Consider the following 17,062-nt stretch of genomic DNA (forward strand, 5'->3'; position numbering starts at 1 on the left):
TTAAGTACAAACACCTGGTAAAATATTACCAATTAGCACATAATTAGCGACTAATGTATTTCTAATCCGTAGCTGGCTGTAGATTTGTCTCCCCCCCATCCCTTTTTTTTTTTTTTTTTCTCTGCTGTTATTGTTTTCCTCAGGTATTTGTATCCCAAGAACATTGACTAAGTGCCCCAGTTCATCATATGCAAATGGCTTATTAATTACACATGCATTATGCCCGTTTCCCAAAGACATCAAAGGGCCTGCGAGTCTTCTTCACATGGTCCCCGTCTGGAGCGAGCTCGCTTTACAAACGCCTGCGTGTGCACTTTGCAAGCGAAGCTTTTCGGGGCACAATAACGACATCTTCAATTAAAAATGTACACAGGAACCTCGCTACTCCCAGATATTTGACAAACACCTCTGGTGCTCTTTGCTTGTTTAGTCGCTGTAAATAGCAAATAATCACTTGGGCCTAGATTGCAAAATACTGCTGGAGAGAACAGAACACAACACGCAAAGCAGTTAGAAATAAATGGAACAGCCTTCACAAAAAAAAGATGACAACATTTTTGTGAGTTTTAAAAAAATTGCATTTAGTTGCATTTAGTAATATACGTTGTATTTTACATTAGCATTAAGATAATGGACTTAAAGACTAAAACATGCTTGAGCTCTGTTTTTGTGATGTGCGTTAGACCTGGTGTTGGTACTAATTTCGCGGCGGCGAGCAAGCCGGAGCATTCAAGAAAGGGCGGTCTGCGCTCGGTGGGCGTGAACGCAGCCGACTTCATTCAGCGGCAATCAAAGTGGTTCCTCTCATTTCTTTTAAATGTGGAACATTTCGTTTGTATTCAGTAGGCCGAGTGCAAACAAACAATATTTCCCATCTACGTCATTAAAATGCCAAACATTCCGACTAAATCGAAACAGATCTGTCTCATGAATCTGATTTGTGGACGTGATAATGGTGTTTGGGTCTTCATTGTTTAGTCCCAGCGTCACATTGTTTGCTTCGCTCACACGTCCCCGGTGGCATCCCCCTGTTAACCAGGCGCCCGGCCGAGTGTGATTTATACACGCCCTAATGTCTCACATTGATTAGCAATAGGGCTGTAATTGGACCTCGCTTTCAAATGAGGAAAGAAAGAAAGAAAGAGAGAAAGAGAGAGAGAGAGAGAGAGAGAGAGAGAGAGAGAGAGAGAGAGAATGTGTTTGATATGGGATCTGATAAGGAAAATAAAACAACCCACATCTTCTCCACATGAAGCCACCAGGTGGGGCTGGTTCTCCCCCAAATCAGCAAGGCCTTCGGTGGGGTACCTCCCAACCTATCATTTTTTATGAGGAGACCACACAGTCTGCAGTTGTCCTCATTACTAAAAAGGTAGTGCTTTCTCCCCCAAAGGTAACTTCATCAACACGGCAGACAAATCTATCTTTGCTGCTCTATTTATATTTCTGACTCACTGCCATGAAGATTTATTCGACACTTGTGTCAATCTGTCTCTCTAATGGCCAAAGACAGTCTTTTCGGATAAGGTGTGGAAGACTCAATAAACGCACCTCGCGAGTCCCAAAGCAAAGAGAGTCGTCGTTAAGATGGCCAAGTCAGATGTCATGTAATTAAGATGATACTGGGGAGGGGTGAAAAACACATTTCACGGGCTATTAATGCGCGCTAATGATGCTGAGATCAACTGGAAGATGTCTGCTAGTTATGTGGGGTTAATCTCCTCATTTCCACCAAAGCCGTCCAGATAAACATCTTTACGCACACACCGGCAGCGTCCCAACTTCATCAGGAAAAATTAAGAGACCCCAAAAATAGAACTGCTGTGGTTGCAGTTTTTCCTTTTTTTTTTTTTTCCTTTTTTTATGTGAATCGGGAGGTATTGTGTTTTTGCTACTATAAGACTCGTAGGGGACATATTATGGAAAATGGACTTTGTTTTAATACAAATAGTTGAGTCTCTGGAGTGCTTGCTTTCCCATCAAGTGTGAAATTAAACAACCATGTAAATCTTAATCTGCCCGTTTCTGAAAATCTCTCTCAACAAGCCTTTTGCCAAATTGAGACGTCGGTATTCAGCTCATTTAAATAATGACCACCCCCACTTTGACTTTGACCCCGCCCATGGTTAAGTTAGTTCCTTTCATTCGCAGACGGAACATCAATAGGGTGAACATTTACAGCTCTGGAGGGATTTCAGAGGTTCAAGAGTCTCAGATATCCTCCAGACAGATAAAGAGGCCTTCCAGAGAAACCGTACTTGTTGCTTAAAGAGACATACTGTCATCTGGCATGCTTTCTCAAGTTCAAATCCAAGGGTAGCAAATCAAATTAAAACAGCAGGGGCCTTAAAATTGAACTCTGTGGAACACCATACGATATTGGAGCAGAGTGGGAAACTGAAAAAATAAACATCTCCACCTTCCACATCCACAATGCACCAAAATGGATTTCAGATTTACCATTGCCGTGTGACGAATTAAGGAAAATAATGGAATCTTAAACCGTCATTCCCATACCTGTGTACCTCGTATTATCGGGACAGCAGGAACAGAACAGTCTTTCAACTCAATCACGACACCCCCTTGAGCGTTCGGGTGGGACGTGAGTGTTCGATGACATGAAAAAGGAGTAAATGTCAAGGCTTGTGATGACTTCATCACGAGGGCTCTGATCATTACATTGTCATTAGTTAGCCCGGTTAATGTAACACAAACAACAGAGGCGGCTGCTGTTTAATGAGGGCCTGCATTTGCATACTGGCCTCCACCCCCCACGTGCGGCCCCCTCTCTCATTTATAAAAATAAATGGCGGGCTAATAAAGTCCACTCGCGGCCCTGCGGCCCACGTCCTCGCCACGACGAAGGAAACACAAGAGAACCTATTAGGCAACGTTCTCATATGGCGGCGGCGGCGGCCCAACATCTGTCATACTAACGCTCGCCTGTTGTTGTGCACGCCACAATCAAAATCGTCTCATGTGGAAGTTAACGTCCGTGTTGGAAGTCAGCCCGTCAAACAATTCCACCACTTAGAGAAGTCACATTTAATTACGTCTCCCATCAACCCAAATGGAAATAAAACCAGTGTTTGATTTTTGAGCAGGTTTGTTACCTTGATTGCGCGTAATTGTACAGGTTACCACCCGAGGCGAGAATTATCATTATTTTTTTGCATTGTTGAAAAGCTTTGATTTTGGCGAGGGAAAAAATTGATTGCGGAACAATTAATGGGAAAGCTAATGCCGCCTGTTTAATATGCTGGCCCGATAGCATGCGGTGCTCACTATTATCATCACAGCCCAAACCAGGAGAGAGGTCAAGACGTCCACGCTTGGAGGAGTGCTTTGTGTGTTTCCTGATGCCTAACGGTGTACATGCACCACTGATATCAACCCACCCAGGACCACCAGCGGACCCTCACTTACTCACTTCCTCGGCTCGCTCCATCTTTCCTTCGTGCTCAAATTGACACTTGGTGCACAGGCGAGCAGGCAGCGAGCGTGGTGGTGGGGGGGTGCCCCTCCCTCAACAGCCTCCAGAGATGTGGCCCAGCTGTCAGCCGTCTAATCCGGTCCAACGTCCCCACGAGTCGGGACTGGAGGCGGAGACGCACGGCTTCGTCTTCCCGCCTTCGGAGGCGCGGCAAACAAACGCCGCCTTCGGTAAATCCATCAGCAGTGCTCCGTAAATCAAGTGCAGCCATCTTCGCAGATGTCGATGCTGAGAGGTTGCCTTGCCCCCCATCAATACTTTTGAGAAGATCTTTGTGAACAAAGCACATCGAGTGTCTTTGCCATCCATGCAATAGTTAGCATTTTTTCCATGGCAACAAGACTTACAACATTGACCGTTTCTTTTATGCAATTTGCGTAGTTTCTTCCATCATCGTACCTGGATCAAAATCCTGCACGATGAACATGATGTCTCAGTCGAAGCATTCACATTTATTTGCTAGCACCAAAAAACATGCTTGTTTTAAATTATGGATGCATTTGTGTGTGGTTCCCGCACGCTCGGGGCACAGACGTGGGCACGCACGAGCGTGTGTGTTGTTCTTTTTTTTTTTCTCGTGCCTTTGGTGCGTTTCCCCACGGCATTCCCAATATCAGTATTCCTGTAGACGCGTTTGATGTGTTTGAAGCCATGTTGCCGTACCTTAGAACACGACAGTAAACATGGCAGAAACTTTTGCTCCTCAGAGGAGCAGCCGCTCGCGCCCCCCCCCCCCCCCCCCCCCCCCCCCCCAGGTATGTGACGGTTATACAAACTAAACCCGTCGGGCCACACGGTTCCCCCGAGGTCCCTCCGCTCTCTCTTTTGCTCTCTCTCTCTCCGGCGGAGATGTGCTGACTCCCTGGAAAGACAAAAGACAGGAAAGCTAAGAGCGGATGCAAAGCACAGACTCGTGACAAGTTACGGCACCCGCCCGCTTAACTGCTTGTCTGACCCGGCAACAGTACACGTGCCGCAGATATCCTATTCCAATGTTTTCATCCTCTGGAAAATCACTAGTGTCTGTTTCCCGCACGCTTCCCAGGGGAAATTAAGAGGCACACCATGTACCTCTGGAGGAATCCCACCAAGAATGAGAATAAAGGAGGCAGCATGAAAGAGAAGCGTTGGGGTGAGCCAGTTATTGGGCTAGCAAAGGGATTGCCGACACATCAAACTAGCTACAAGACACAAACTAGCAGCATTTACGCCCGCCGTGCTGACATTTCACTAAAAGCACATATTTGACGGCGTGACATGAACATGACAGAAGAGCTTTGAATGCCTTTTTTCAGGTATCATCCAGACCTTTTCCGTTTTCGGTAGCTCTGATGGCGCCAGGAGTGAACTGTTCTGTCATCCATTGGAAAAACAGGCTAAATGAGTTTGAAAGTGTCAACTTGGTTTCAAACTGAATTGGATATCTTCTTTTGTTACTGAGGGGCTTCTGTGTTTTGTTGTCACCTCCAAAAGTGATGGGGAATATTACAAGACTGGTTCAATGAGGTCAGGATGACAGTCAAGAACAGATGAGGTGGTGCAGGGTCGGAGGGAAACTAGGCCAGTGTCCAGACCCGGAGCACCAAAGCCCCCCCCACCACCACCACTCCACCCCAGCTCTCCCCGGATGCTCCGTGTCAGCCCTCTGACAGGACTTCATCTGGGATTTCAACACAGAGTTTTCCAAGAGCTCCTCTGAAGAATACCCTTCCTTCCTTTCCTCCTCCTCCCCCTCCTCAGCAGTCAAGAGTTTTGAGGAGAAATGCTCTCGTTACAATAAGGAGGTCACATGGCACGGGACCCGAGGCTTTTGAGCGCCGCCTCCTCCTTCTCGACTCTCTCAAGACTTGCCGGCAAGTCGTGTTTGTGCAGCAAGTCGAGGTGCAGTAAATACAAATGTTGACTCTATATTGTTGATTTCTACTCGGAAAGACAAACTTGTTGTCAGACTTCATCAGGCGCTCTGTTACTTGAACATTAAGCCTTGTTAGAGGTAGAAAGCTTCCTACGTGGCGAAGGGGGGGGGGGGGGTTGTCCCTTGTGAGTCAAGCCGCTGAGAACATCCTTAAACTAAACAACCTTCCAGTGGGAGCACTTCTTTGAGGATAGATGTTTAATTATCTCTGATTGTTTAGTCCGGGGGAGGAAAGTCTTTCACTCCCTCTCGTTTGTCTTAAAAAGCATCTGTGTGTTTATGGGAATGACTTGAAAGTGAGGAGTCGGAATCGATGACATCAAATGTGTGTGTTTGTGTGTGTGTAAATCACAATTTTCTTTCAAGTAAATCACATTTTATCTAAAAAAAAAGACGTTTCCCTTTCCTGCATTGTTGATTATTTTGGCACTATTTTATAAATACCTCCATTACGATATTATTTTTTTTGTCTGCAAGCACAACTTGTATTTAAACGTCTCCCTAGTATGTGTCTCAAACGCCTCAATGAAACAACAGTGTGAGTTTTTCCTCTGAAAATCATTTTGCGTTTCTCATTGGGTGCAGTGCTTTAATCTCGCAGCTATTTGTGACCCATTCATCACAAAGTCCCACCTGATGCCAAACGGCGAGCATATACCAGGCTAACTAGGCCAACAATTTCCCCGCGTGAATATGTATTTTTTTCCAACCCAATGAAGTGATAATTCATCATTATTTAATGATCCCGTACGTCAAACGGCGCAGGCGTGCCCGCAACTTCCTCCATATTGCCGCCTTTTCCGGTGCTGTCTTCTCTCAAGCTCGCCTTTCTTTCTGCTTCTCCTCTGCTTTATGACACTTGGAGCTGGCACACGTCCCACTGTTTAATGAAGGCATGTGTGTGTTTGTGTGTGTGTGTGTGGGCGGTGTTTAGGGAGGTGAGACCTTCTCTGGGACACGCTAATCAGCTCCCAAGCAAGAAGGCCCGAGCCGGACAGGTGAGTGGAAGCACATGCTGCAGCCTCTTTAGTTTGAGGGTCATCCTTTATGTCCCTGTCGGGCGCAATCACCCTGGCAAATGTCCTCGGGTCCTACAATTTTCCTGAACGGGGGGGTTCTCTGAGGGGGGGGGGCACCGAGCAGATGCTCCACCAAGGGAGCCCCCCCACAGGAATGTGCCTCCCGCCAGCCTCGTGTGTGTTAACCTTTTCTTTTAATTAACGCCGTCCCGGCCACCGCGGTCCAGAGAGAGGTTCTGTGGGCTTATGCAACTGTCAGGGGAGCCGCCGAGTCAGTGGGCTGGTGGGAGCGAAAAAGGTGAAGAGGGCTGAGGAAGGGGGAGGAGGAGAGCGGGATGAATAATGCGCGCGTGGCGTCGCCCGGGAGCGAGAGTCAGCCCTAATCCTTCCGGGCCCGCGTTCTCCGACTTGCTTTCGCGCGAGCGTTCCGGCACAGCTGCCGCTTTTCCAGGGATAATGTGCCGGAGTAAATTGGAGCTGCTGAGGAGGAGAAGATGGCCGCTCTCATTTGCGCTATTGCTCATTACTCTCAACAGCAGCTTTTTAGTGGGGGGCTCGAGTAGTCACTAACTAACCCGCGTTACACAGCCACAACGCTGAAAAAAAAAGAGAGAAGAAATTCATGAAATGGTGAAACTGAAGTGAGTCCAAATATCATGAAGAATACTGTTTTTTTTTTACATATTTTATGATAAAAAAACAAAATATCATATAAAGAAATCATCTTACAACAAATAACACAACAAAATAGTATAAACACAATTGCTGCAAACAGCTTCTTTTCATCTTCTAATGAAAAACTTTTTCATGTGTGGTAATGTTGCCTTTACGTGACGCTGCCAAGAGGATTTTTTTTTGTGTCTTTTATGACCATGCTGGACTGCGGTAAGGCCCCCCGGGGGGGATTGTCTTTCTTGGCATGTGGTGGCCATTTTGCAGTTGGAGGTCAAAGCCATTTCAGAAGAGGACATAAAAACCAGCAGAATGATTTTTGATCGCGCCGTGAATCCGTCCCGTTGTGGTTACATGGCGCCGTGTGCCAAGCGCACGTCTTTGTGCATGCTTAATGGCAACTTGTGAGGAATACAACAATATTGTTAACTAGGAATGATCTCAAGAAAGGAGGTTATGTTTTCATTGATGTTTGTGTGCGAGATACATTAAAGGACACACTGTGAGGGGACGTGCCTCATGCATACATAGAATCGGATTATCCATCGGAGGTGAATATGAATATCATTGCTACTTTTTTTTTTTTAATAGTCGCTAAAGGGGTCGGAAAAGTTGCTAAATAGGCATGAAAGTAGCAGCTAGCTTTGTGGCGGCGCCCAACCTCGTTGATTGAGATGGTGACAAGAGTGACTTAAAATGTCCCGCACTTCAGATGCTATGCTAACTTTGTAGGAACGCTACTGTTAGCATGTTTAGATAGATAGATAGATAGATAGATAGATAGATAGATAGATAGATAGATAGATAGATAGATAGATAGATAGATAGATAGATAGATAGATAGATAGATAGATAGATAGATAGATCTTTATTTGTCATTGTCACACGTACAACGAAATTTAAAAGTGCCAACCGATCAGCGCATGAGATAAAAAATAAATAGAATAAATAATAAATAAATAAACAGTCCGAATACTCGCTTACATCAATGCTACTGGAGCAACAATGTATATCAGACTACATTAACTCCATATAAGTATAGAAACACGTATATATCTGCTATATTTATAAATAAAAATATTGTTGCTTGAAAAGGACAATGAATGTCGCAGTCCTGCAGCGCAGGTCGTGACGCGGACACGAGCCCGTCCGGTGTCTCGTGACCTGAGTTTCATGATAAAGTAAGCGAGCAAGGGTAACGTTGCCAGGACCTTCCCCTCACTGAGACCCAGAGCAAGGGCACTGTCTCCCCAGCCCCATAGATCAGCCAGCCCTGAATGTCAAAGCGCACAGCAGCCACCGCGGTGCCAAGAGTCCCCCTCTCTCGCCGCCCGCCCGCCTCTCTGGCCCGTGATCTGCTGCCCGGTGACACCGCTGCGCTAATGACCCCGTCTGGGAGTTGCTCCGCGGGCTCCTTGGCTTGGGAAGATGGAAGTTGTGGATATGTGACTGGAAGGTCACTTTCCAGGAGGACCATTCACTACAGATTACAGATTACAGATACAGCCGAATCGGTAAAGTCAAACACATTCTGACTCTCTCTCTCTCTCTCTCTCTCTCTCTCTCTGTATATATATATATATATATATATATATAGTCACTTGCGCCAGTGTTTAATTGCTTAACAATTTGTACGAGAACAAAGTTGGAAAGCTGCACTCTGGCTCGAGCTTGCCAACTTGTAACGCTTTTTTTTTTTTTGTTCTTTGTTTTAATCAGTTTTCTGCGAGACAAGGCCTCAGTTGTACCGCTCTCCGTCACTTATCATCGTAGCTGTTTTTCTTTTCTGCTCAGCCTCGGGAGTTTGGCTCGTTAGAGCGAGTGTAAAGTCCCCGTGGGGCGCTCTTTCTGGTGATGGGGGCGCCGCCTCGACCTCACTCGCGCCCGGTGTGGGTGGCGTTCCGACGGGGGAGCGTGCGCACAGCGGAGAGCCGGACCGGAGATGGTGATGTGTCTGGTGGGCTCTCGTAGGACGCGGCCTTATTCTCGGGGTCATGCATTCCGGCAACGTCAGTAATTACAAGCAAGTGAGGAGGAGAAGGAAGGGAGGGAAAAAAATGTTGAATATTTCGCCTTTCTGGAAACGAACGTGTTGTGCTCCTCGAGGGAGGCATTCACATCTCAGAGTTCTGCTTGCTGGATGGGTTTTAATGAGGCAAGTCAAAGTGTGTGCGTGTGTGCGCGCATGTGTGTTTGGTGCACATGCGTGTCTGTGTATATGCCCTCCTCTAACAAGCGTAATTGAGCGGCTGCATTTTTTAAGATGCCGTTTTTCACCATTTATAAGCAAAGTCTTCTCAATAGCCTTCAGTGATTATTCTTTTCTTCACAAGTCATCACCATTCAAACTTTCTTTTAAAAGTTAAGTCGTGACTTTTAGGTGTTCTTTTGCTTCATGTTATCTTGTACTTTTCGGGGGGAGCCAAATGGACAGAGTACGAAGAGGCCAAAAGGTCACGGAAAAGCCTCCAGTTGAGGCCAAACAATTCTTGAAGGGGAGCAGCTCGACCCTGCCGAGAGACAGAGTGGAGGCTGAAATGATCCAACACACACACACACGCGCACACACGCACGCACACGCACACATTTTTTTGTTTAAATTCTTTCTAGCATCAACTTTGTGCAGTTTAGTCGTTGAACAAGTTCAGTCAAGTGCCACATCCAATATGGCGGGTGCACTGACCTGACAGCAGGCGGCGCTGTTTTCTGTCTGCCTGTGTCACCTTTCCACTTGGAATTTTGTATTTCCTGGGTCACGTCACTTTGAACGCAGCTGCCTTTTCGACAAACTACCTGATTAGACCCGGTGATAAAGTTTGAAGATTAATACTAGTCATAATTGTGTATGCTCGCCCCAACAATTAAATGCCTACAAATCAAGCTAAGGAGGACAAACAACAGGCACTGGTACGTTGTTCATTTTCTTCCCCTCCAAATAACATTTCCATAAAAAAAAAAAAAATGCTAGAAAAGTACAAAATAAAATAGTATGAATTCACATGATGCCAATGTAAAATGAGGTTGTTGTTTTTTTCAATCAAAAGTTTGTCCATTGCACAGAAATGCAAAGATATAAAAAGTTGCATTTACATTTGTGTCCATATAAAATAATCACTATCCCTTTTAAGTCTTCATAGTCCAAATTGGATAAACACATTTATTTACTTTGGTTATCCATTTATCTCCCTCCTGGGAAATAAATGCATATGTGATTGTTTTTTTTTTTTTCTCTCTCTCCACATTTCTAAAGTAATTCCTGTGGGGCAAGTAGAGTCAGACAGTTTTTGGAGCGTCATGAGTAATATTTCTCCTCACATGGGTGGGGTGATGGTGGGAAGGAGGGGTGGGGGGCTTGTGGTTAAGGGAGTATAGTGTGACTTAAGAGACTTGAAGTGAGTCAAGTCAAGCCTTTTCCCAGTTACTTTGTCACTAATGAAAGTAGCAAAGAGCCCTGGAGGATGTTTGTTTGTGTTTTGAAGAGCAGTGTGTGTGTGTGTTGGGGGGGTAAAAGTTTGGGAGGGACGTCTGACAGTGCGTCGAGACAGCGAGAGGGAACTTTGTGAGGGGAAGCATTGTTGGGATTGAAGCGTTAAGGCGGCTGAGACCTCCTGACAGAATCCCAGCGCCGACAAATAGTCCTTTCATATATGCGTGTTTACCAAGTTTACTGTAGTTTGTGAGGCCTTTGAACGCAGCAAAGCGCCTCACGTCAGTCCCTGTCACGCTTTGTCTTATTGATCTTTTGGTTTGTGTGGCATCGTGTGGGTGGGGTGCATGTGTGTGTGTTGAGGAGGGGGCTCATTTGAGAGGCAAGGGGTGCAGATTAAATAAAGGATGAAAATTGAGCATGCAAAGTGAAAGCTTTGTAGGTGTATGTAGGTCACAAGTCCCTCTTGAACGCTGAAACGAAACGATTCTTAACCGATGTTTAAAATGTAAGCGAGCCCTCACATGATGAAAAAATAAATAAACGTGTGCTTACTGATTTATTTTCCGTGGCGTATACTCAGAATCCCTCAAATCAAGTGTTTGTTGTAGTACCAAGACTAACCAGTGAATGGCAGTATGGTGCCTCGGGGCATCCAGACTATTTTGTACGGACTCCCATTTATTTTGGGTGTAATACCACTGTCGACCACTAGATGGCGACCCACTATTTAGTTTGCTGTTTTGGGCGATAGATTAATGAATGTCAAATTCGCTCTGATTTTTACGTCTACAAAAAGCAACGGCTCGGTTTTATAATGTACATGTTTGGGCATGGTTATTGATGTACATTGTGAGATGACAAGTTAAATTTGTTATAAATATTTGTGCATCACGTTTTCCCCCCATCAATTTACTATGCGCAAGAATGTGTAGGCAGGTGCCGCTTCTATTTTGTTGTTGTCTTCGAGCATTTAGTCTTGTAGTCTCTGTGCACTCCAAATTTTAGATTGAAAGGTAGAGGTACCCTATAGAATAGAGACAGCTTCATTATGGAGTCACATCATTAATTTTAACTATTGACTTTTATGGTGTGCGTTTTGCTTTTACTAAGTCAAATTGCACTGCACCAAAGGCTATCAAAGGGTGTTGCTAATTTCCATCCACCGCAGAAGACTGTTTGAGGGGCGCCCTACCCTGCCTGTGCAAATAATGAAAGGAAAAAAAAATCCAGGAAAGGCTTAGTAAGCTCCGATAAAAGATCATACACATTTTATATTCACTTAAGCTGACTGTACCAGCGATTGAAATCTGCCTAGCAACAAGAGGCCGTGCAAAATTTACGTGTGATATTATATATTAATAATATCATATATAAATCAGCACATCGTACCTGTCTTGTCTATTTTTATTGTATTATATATCGCATTTTTTCTATCTGTATCTCATTGCATCATATCGTAGCTACCCGTCATATCACCTGTCTGCATATCCATCCATCTTCAAAAAGAAAACCCCACAAAAATAAAAATGAATAAATGACAATGTCATGCATTTTGCATTTTTTAAAAAGTCGTCAAAGTTGATGTGGAGGGAAACGTGTTTTGCCGCGTGCGTGCATGACTGAAGGTAAACGTGTCTTTCTTCTTTCACCAGAAGGGGGACCAGTCCGTCTGCTGTACGGGCTGATCGACGGACGGAGTGTCCGCCGGCGGACTGCAGGAAGAGGCGACGCCAGCCAGCCCGCCAGGCCCACTTTCCACTTTGCGGGGCTGGGAGCGCGACTCCGGATCCGGAGACCGGTGCGAGTCCAGGCGTCCACATCTTGCAGCGCTCCCTCGGATTTTAATCATGCCTCTCTGTCTGTGTGTGAGTGCAGGCAGGCTGACAATGATTTCCTCAGTGATTACGTACAGAGCGAGTCCCTGCGGGGTAGGGGCCCCCTCTGGAGCCATCCTGATGGCTTTGGGGGCCTTGCTTCCATTTTCCATTATTATGTGGACTACCGGAGCGACAGCGCAGTCCAAGACCTTGCAGGTTTGTGATGAGGAGGGAGCTTCCATCTTCTCTCTGCTTCTTCATCCTCCTTTTAAGAGCAATTTAGACGTAGACTCGGAGCACATCCGCGCACCTAATTCTACATTAGCTCTAGTCCTCTGACGCGCGACTACTTTTCGTGTGCTTAGCTGGATAACCCGCCCCAAAACTCTTATTTAGTCCCCTTTTCTCGTTTTTTTTTTTTAACGGAAGGGTGGTTTGTTTTGTTGCACGTTTTTTTTTTCCCTCTTCTTTTGCGCTCTCTTACCGGAGAGCTCTTTTCCACCACCGCGGATGATTATGATGATGGTAGCGGGGGTCGAGAAAAAAGCAAATATTGCGTTTTTTATTCCTGAGCGTGCACACGCGTGACATTTTCACGGGGAATGGCAGCACGTGACGGAACCACCAGCACCACCAGAGCCACGTTCTCGCACTTTTCCCGGGGAAATCGGACCTTTTAAAACACGTCTTGTCTACCTGCTCATCACAAAAGCCAAGAAATTCTTCTCCTCCAAATAAATCGCTTAGCGTCGCGCGCCGGTGATGGTAGCGAGGCAGCCGCGGTCGAGCCCACGCGCATTTCGAGACGTTTTTGCCACTGAGCCGTTTTACGCACATTGTCAACTTCAACGTTTTGTGTAGGATCATGTCGCGGCGCAAGCAAGCGAAGCCAAGATCCCTCAAAGGTAAGCTGGCTCCCAAAACAATTTATTTGCTCTTCTTCTTTTCAACAATAACACCAGCAACAGCTGAAATGTTGCTTTGCTGCGGACGCATTCCTGCTTGCTGGATATGTTTTTTGCGCATGGAAAAATCATTTTGGACCGGTTCGTTGAGGGCGGGTTCGAGCGTGCGCACGCATGTGTGCGCGCGCGCACGGCTGTGCGTCTACAGACGCAAACATCCGGAGTCATCCTTAAGCAGCCAACTTTAAGTAAAGGAATGGCGTGCACGGCAGTCACGTGAGCAAAGTGAGACTTTTTGTACGTATGCGTGTGTGTGCGTCCATTATCTTTGAGGCAAAAAGTTGGACACATGTTCGAAAAGAACTTTGAAGATTCAACTTTTTTTGGGGGGTGTTTTTTGGGGCAGTGTGGTCAGAGAAATAGATGCAGACATGCAAAGATGGATACTTTGGCAAGGGCGGGCTGGGGGTTGAGCTCTGGTTCATCCATCTGGCAGCCATTGAATTTTGTGTCGTCCCCAATTTTGTGATCATGCATTGGAATCTTTTCCACCTCGTCACTCCTCCTCGGAAGTCTTCATCACAAAGGAATTGCTCTGCAGTAGTGCAGCCACCATTTGCAATCAATATCACCCCCCGAGAGTGCGTGCACGTCTTCGATTCTTCGCCGTCCTATTTTCCCTCCTGCTACAGCCGTTTGTTTGGTTGTTTTTCGTCACTTGTGCGTTTTTGCAGCCTGTTACATGCTACAAGTGTGCCATGCAAAACATCTGTTCAGACTGCTGTGCGAGCGAGAGACGGAGGGAGCAAATCAGTATGCAAATGAAGCCAGTTTGTTTTGTCATCGTCGCAGAGAAATCAACATTTTACGTCTTCGTTCCGAGCGAAAGAAAGCAGGTCGCCGTAGATTATTATTATTATTTTTTTTTTAAAAAAGGGGAGAGCCAGATGTTATTTACTGCTCTTTGTCTGTGTGGCTCCTCGGGGAAGGGGGGCTACACTTATACAGATGTCCACAATAACTTTCCTTGTCATTCCGTCTGCCTCGCTATTGTTCAGAGAGGAAGCGCCGTCATCTCCTCTCGCTCTTTCGAAAATGTCTTTCTCCCCGCAAGATTGTTAGTTAGTTATTTTTGCCTGCAGTTTGACTTTTTGATGCCTTTAGGGCAAAGGTCATGGTGGCATGGACCGCACGAGTAGCCCGCGGGTCTGTTCCGAAAAGAACTGAGTCGTCGTAGGACATCGTGATTTTCTAGGAACGGTGTCGTTATTGTGACGAATGAAGTTGATCCGTGTATTCTCATCAATGAATTTACTCGGATATGATCGGCGGAGTCGCATCGGCAGATTTTTAGCGTTTTACGAGCGATACATCGATGACGTCATTGATCGCATCCGCGGGGTGTCAGTGCCCTTCCTCCCCCCCATTTTCCATGTATTGAATGTTTTATCAGTGTTTTGGAGTCAATTGTTAGGGTTTCATTTTTATTTAATTTTCACATCAATTTGAGGTCAATTTGTTACCTTCCAAAACGTTGGCGAGCCAGACTTGAGCGCAAGCTAATGCTAGCACGGCTGCCTTGCATTCTTTCATTTGGCCGCCATCTCAGCGTTGGCTGCTTGAGGGTGTCCAAGTCTGCTCTTGGTCCCGTCAGGACAGACAGACAGACAAGAAAAAAGGGCAGGCAACATTGCAGCTCGTCTTTCAATTAAGTACGCCAGACAAAGCGGGCAATCTTATTGCTTGGGGGAATAAAAAGGGAGCGAGGCGAGCACGTATATGCAGACGCGAGATGTTTCTCGAATCCGCGTGACGCCATGTGCGAGCGGATCTCCCGCACGCGAGCGACGACTGCCACGTCGTCCGTCCCGTCGTCTGCGCTCTCCTGAATGAAGCGCGCCAGCCAGCGTAGATGTTTTCATTCGAAGCACAGACCGCACTCTCAAGGCCCTCGCCGCTGACGTGTTTATTGGCCGAAGAGATGAGTTTCCACATCGGCCGTGCGCATATATAAATATATTTTCCGCACCATTTGCATTTGAGTGCGACGCTGAAATTGGTGCCGTGTCATGTCGGCCTTAAATATTTCATGTTGTGGAGGAGCTGCAATTAGCCTCCGCGTGGGTGAACTTTGGGTGCTACATCAAGTCGTTGGACTCTTCATAGATGGATTGGATTTGGAACTCCAAATTTCAATACAATGTTATAACGTTAAAGTCCCAATGATCGTCACACACACATCTGGGTGTGGTGAAATTTGTCCTCTGCATTTAACCTATCGCCGTGTGATTTTGATCCATCCCCTGGGGGAGAGGGGAGCAGTAGCCGTGCCGCGTTCGGGAATCATTTGGTGATCTAACGCCCCATTTCCAACCCTTATGCTGAGTGCCAAGCAGGGGAGGCAATAGGTCTCATTTTTATAGTCTTTCCGGGGTTTGAACCCACAACCTTCCAGTCTCAGGGCGGACACTCTACCACTAGGTAGCTGGTAAATTAGTTGGGCACTTCAACAAAATAGTTTCGATTCTGCTCAAGTGATTTTCAACAATTGTCCCTTGTGTTGTCCCCCAACTTAAAGATACCAATTAACTCGGCAAATTCGAATTGCTTGCTTTGTTCGACCAACTAATATATTGCCCATAAATGTTAATAATTTATATTCTAAAGTTATAGCCACTTAGCTTAGTCTTTTAGCCCCTCCCCCTAAATGGAGCTACATCCTATGAAGGAGCATTTAGTCCTTGCCCCTTTTTGCAATGTTGACACTGCGTTGCATTAGCATTAGCATTTGAAGGCATACTTGAGCTCTATTTCCATTGCGGTTGCCTCGGAACGTGCCGTGCCGTCTTGCGGGCCGTTAATGGACCGTGGCATAACACCCATTAACACGTTTCTAATGTGACACAAAAATATGGTTAGGATTATCATTAAGGAAATTATGATGGAGCCGTTGGTTTAAAGGAGAAGAGGGGGAAAAAAATCCCATTAGCACGGCTGTCAGCGCGCTTGACACGCGGCTGAGGCGAGCCGGACGGGTGCGTCACGGGAGCTGGCCGATATCTCCTCTTATTTCGCGGCGTGCGTCTGTCTTGTTGTCATGGATGGTCTGATCGCCAGACAGTGATTGATCCCCACCGCGTTTGCCTTTTTCCGCAAACCCAAATGAGATGTCGCCCGGCTTATTTGCATCCCTCTCGTCTGACTTGACTCGCGTAGCCCGCCGCTACATTTGCAATCATGGCGCCGCGCTCTTAATGAATCCTCCCTTCTATATATAAATGAAGGATTACAGACATTATGCAACGTGATTAACATGCTGCTCCATTGCAAATTATTTATGACACTAATCATCAGTTCAAATAATGCTCATTAAGAAAGTTAGTCATGTGTGCGTGTCCTCCACCCGCCTCCTCCCGGGCCTAATTGAAGAGGGTTGACCTGCGCACCCCCTGCTAAATTGAGTTGTAGTCCCCGTGGCGAGCATCTCCTTCGCGGTCAGTCAGGGCGGATTACAGCGCCATTGTGCTTGCCGCCGTATCGTCCGGACGCCTTGTAACCAAGCGGATGAGTCACGCGTATCCACAAAGACACGCGTGCACAAAAAGGCGGCTGAATCGGGGATCCAAAAGCTGCAAGGTTATTGGAAAAGCAAGCTCGATGTAATCTGCACAAAATGCTCATCGGCGGCCATTCGCTGCTAATGGGTTTGCCTTGTTTGTACGGCGAGGTGAATTTGTCCACGTGAATCGACATAATTGGTTTGTTTGCTGAACTTTGTGGACCGTACGTCGGAGCAGCTTGGAGATTTCTA

The 17,062-nt window shown here is 46.2% G+C and overlaps 1 protein-coding gene across 5 annotated transcripts in view; it reads left to right on the plus strand.

Moving 5' to 3' along the window:
* The first annotated feature begins 12,238 nt into the window (after positions 1-12,238).
* Positions 12,239-17,062, plus strand: part of LOC119136605 (zinc finger protein 521) — a 74,825-nt gene continuing 70,001 nt past the window's right edge. Inside the window, exons 1-2 of one of the 5 annotated variants that reach the window (XM_037275161.1) lie at positions 12,239-12,327; positions 12,405-12,562. Coding sequence is in view for 4 of the 5 variants with exons in the window: in XM_037275158.1 (XP_037131053.1) it covers positions 13,212-13,251 (40 nt within the window). In the remaining variant the exon portion in view is untranslated. The other 4 variants (XM_037275158.1, XM_037275157.1, XM_037275159.1 and 1 more) reach the window with 4 other exon arrangements.

This window comes from Syngnathus acus, chromosome 17, assembly GCF_901709675.1.
Source record: "Syngnathus acus chromosome 17, fSynAcu1.2, whole genome shotgun sequence".
NCBI classification, from domain to species: Eukaryota; Metazoa; Chordata; class Actinopteri; order Syngnathiformes; family Syngnathidae; genus Syngnathus; species Syngnathus acus.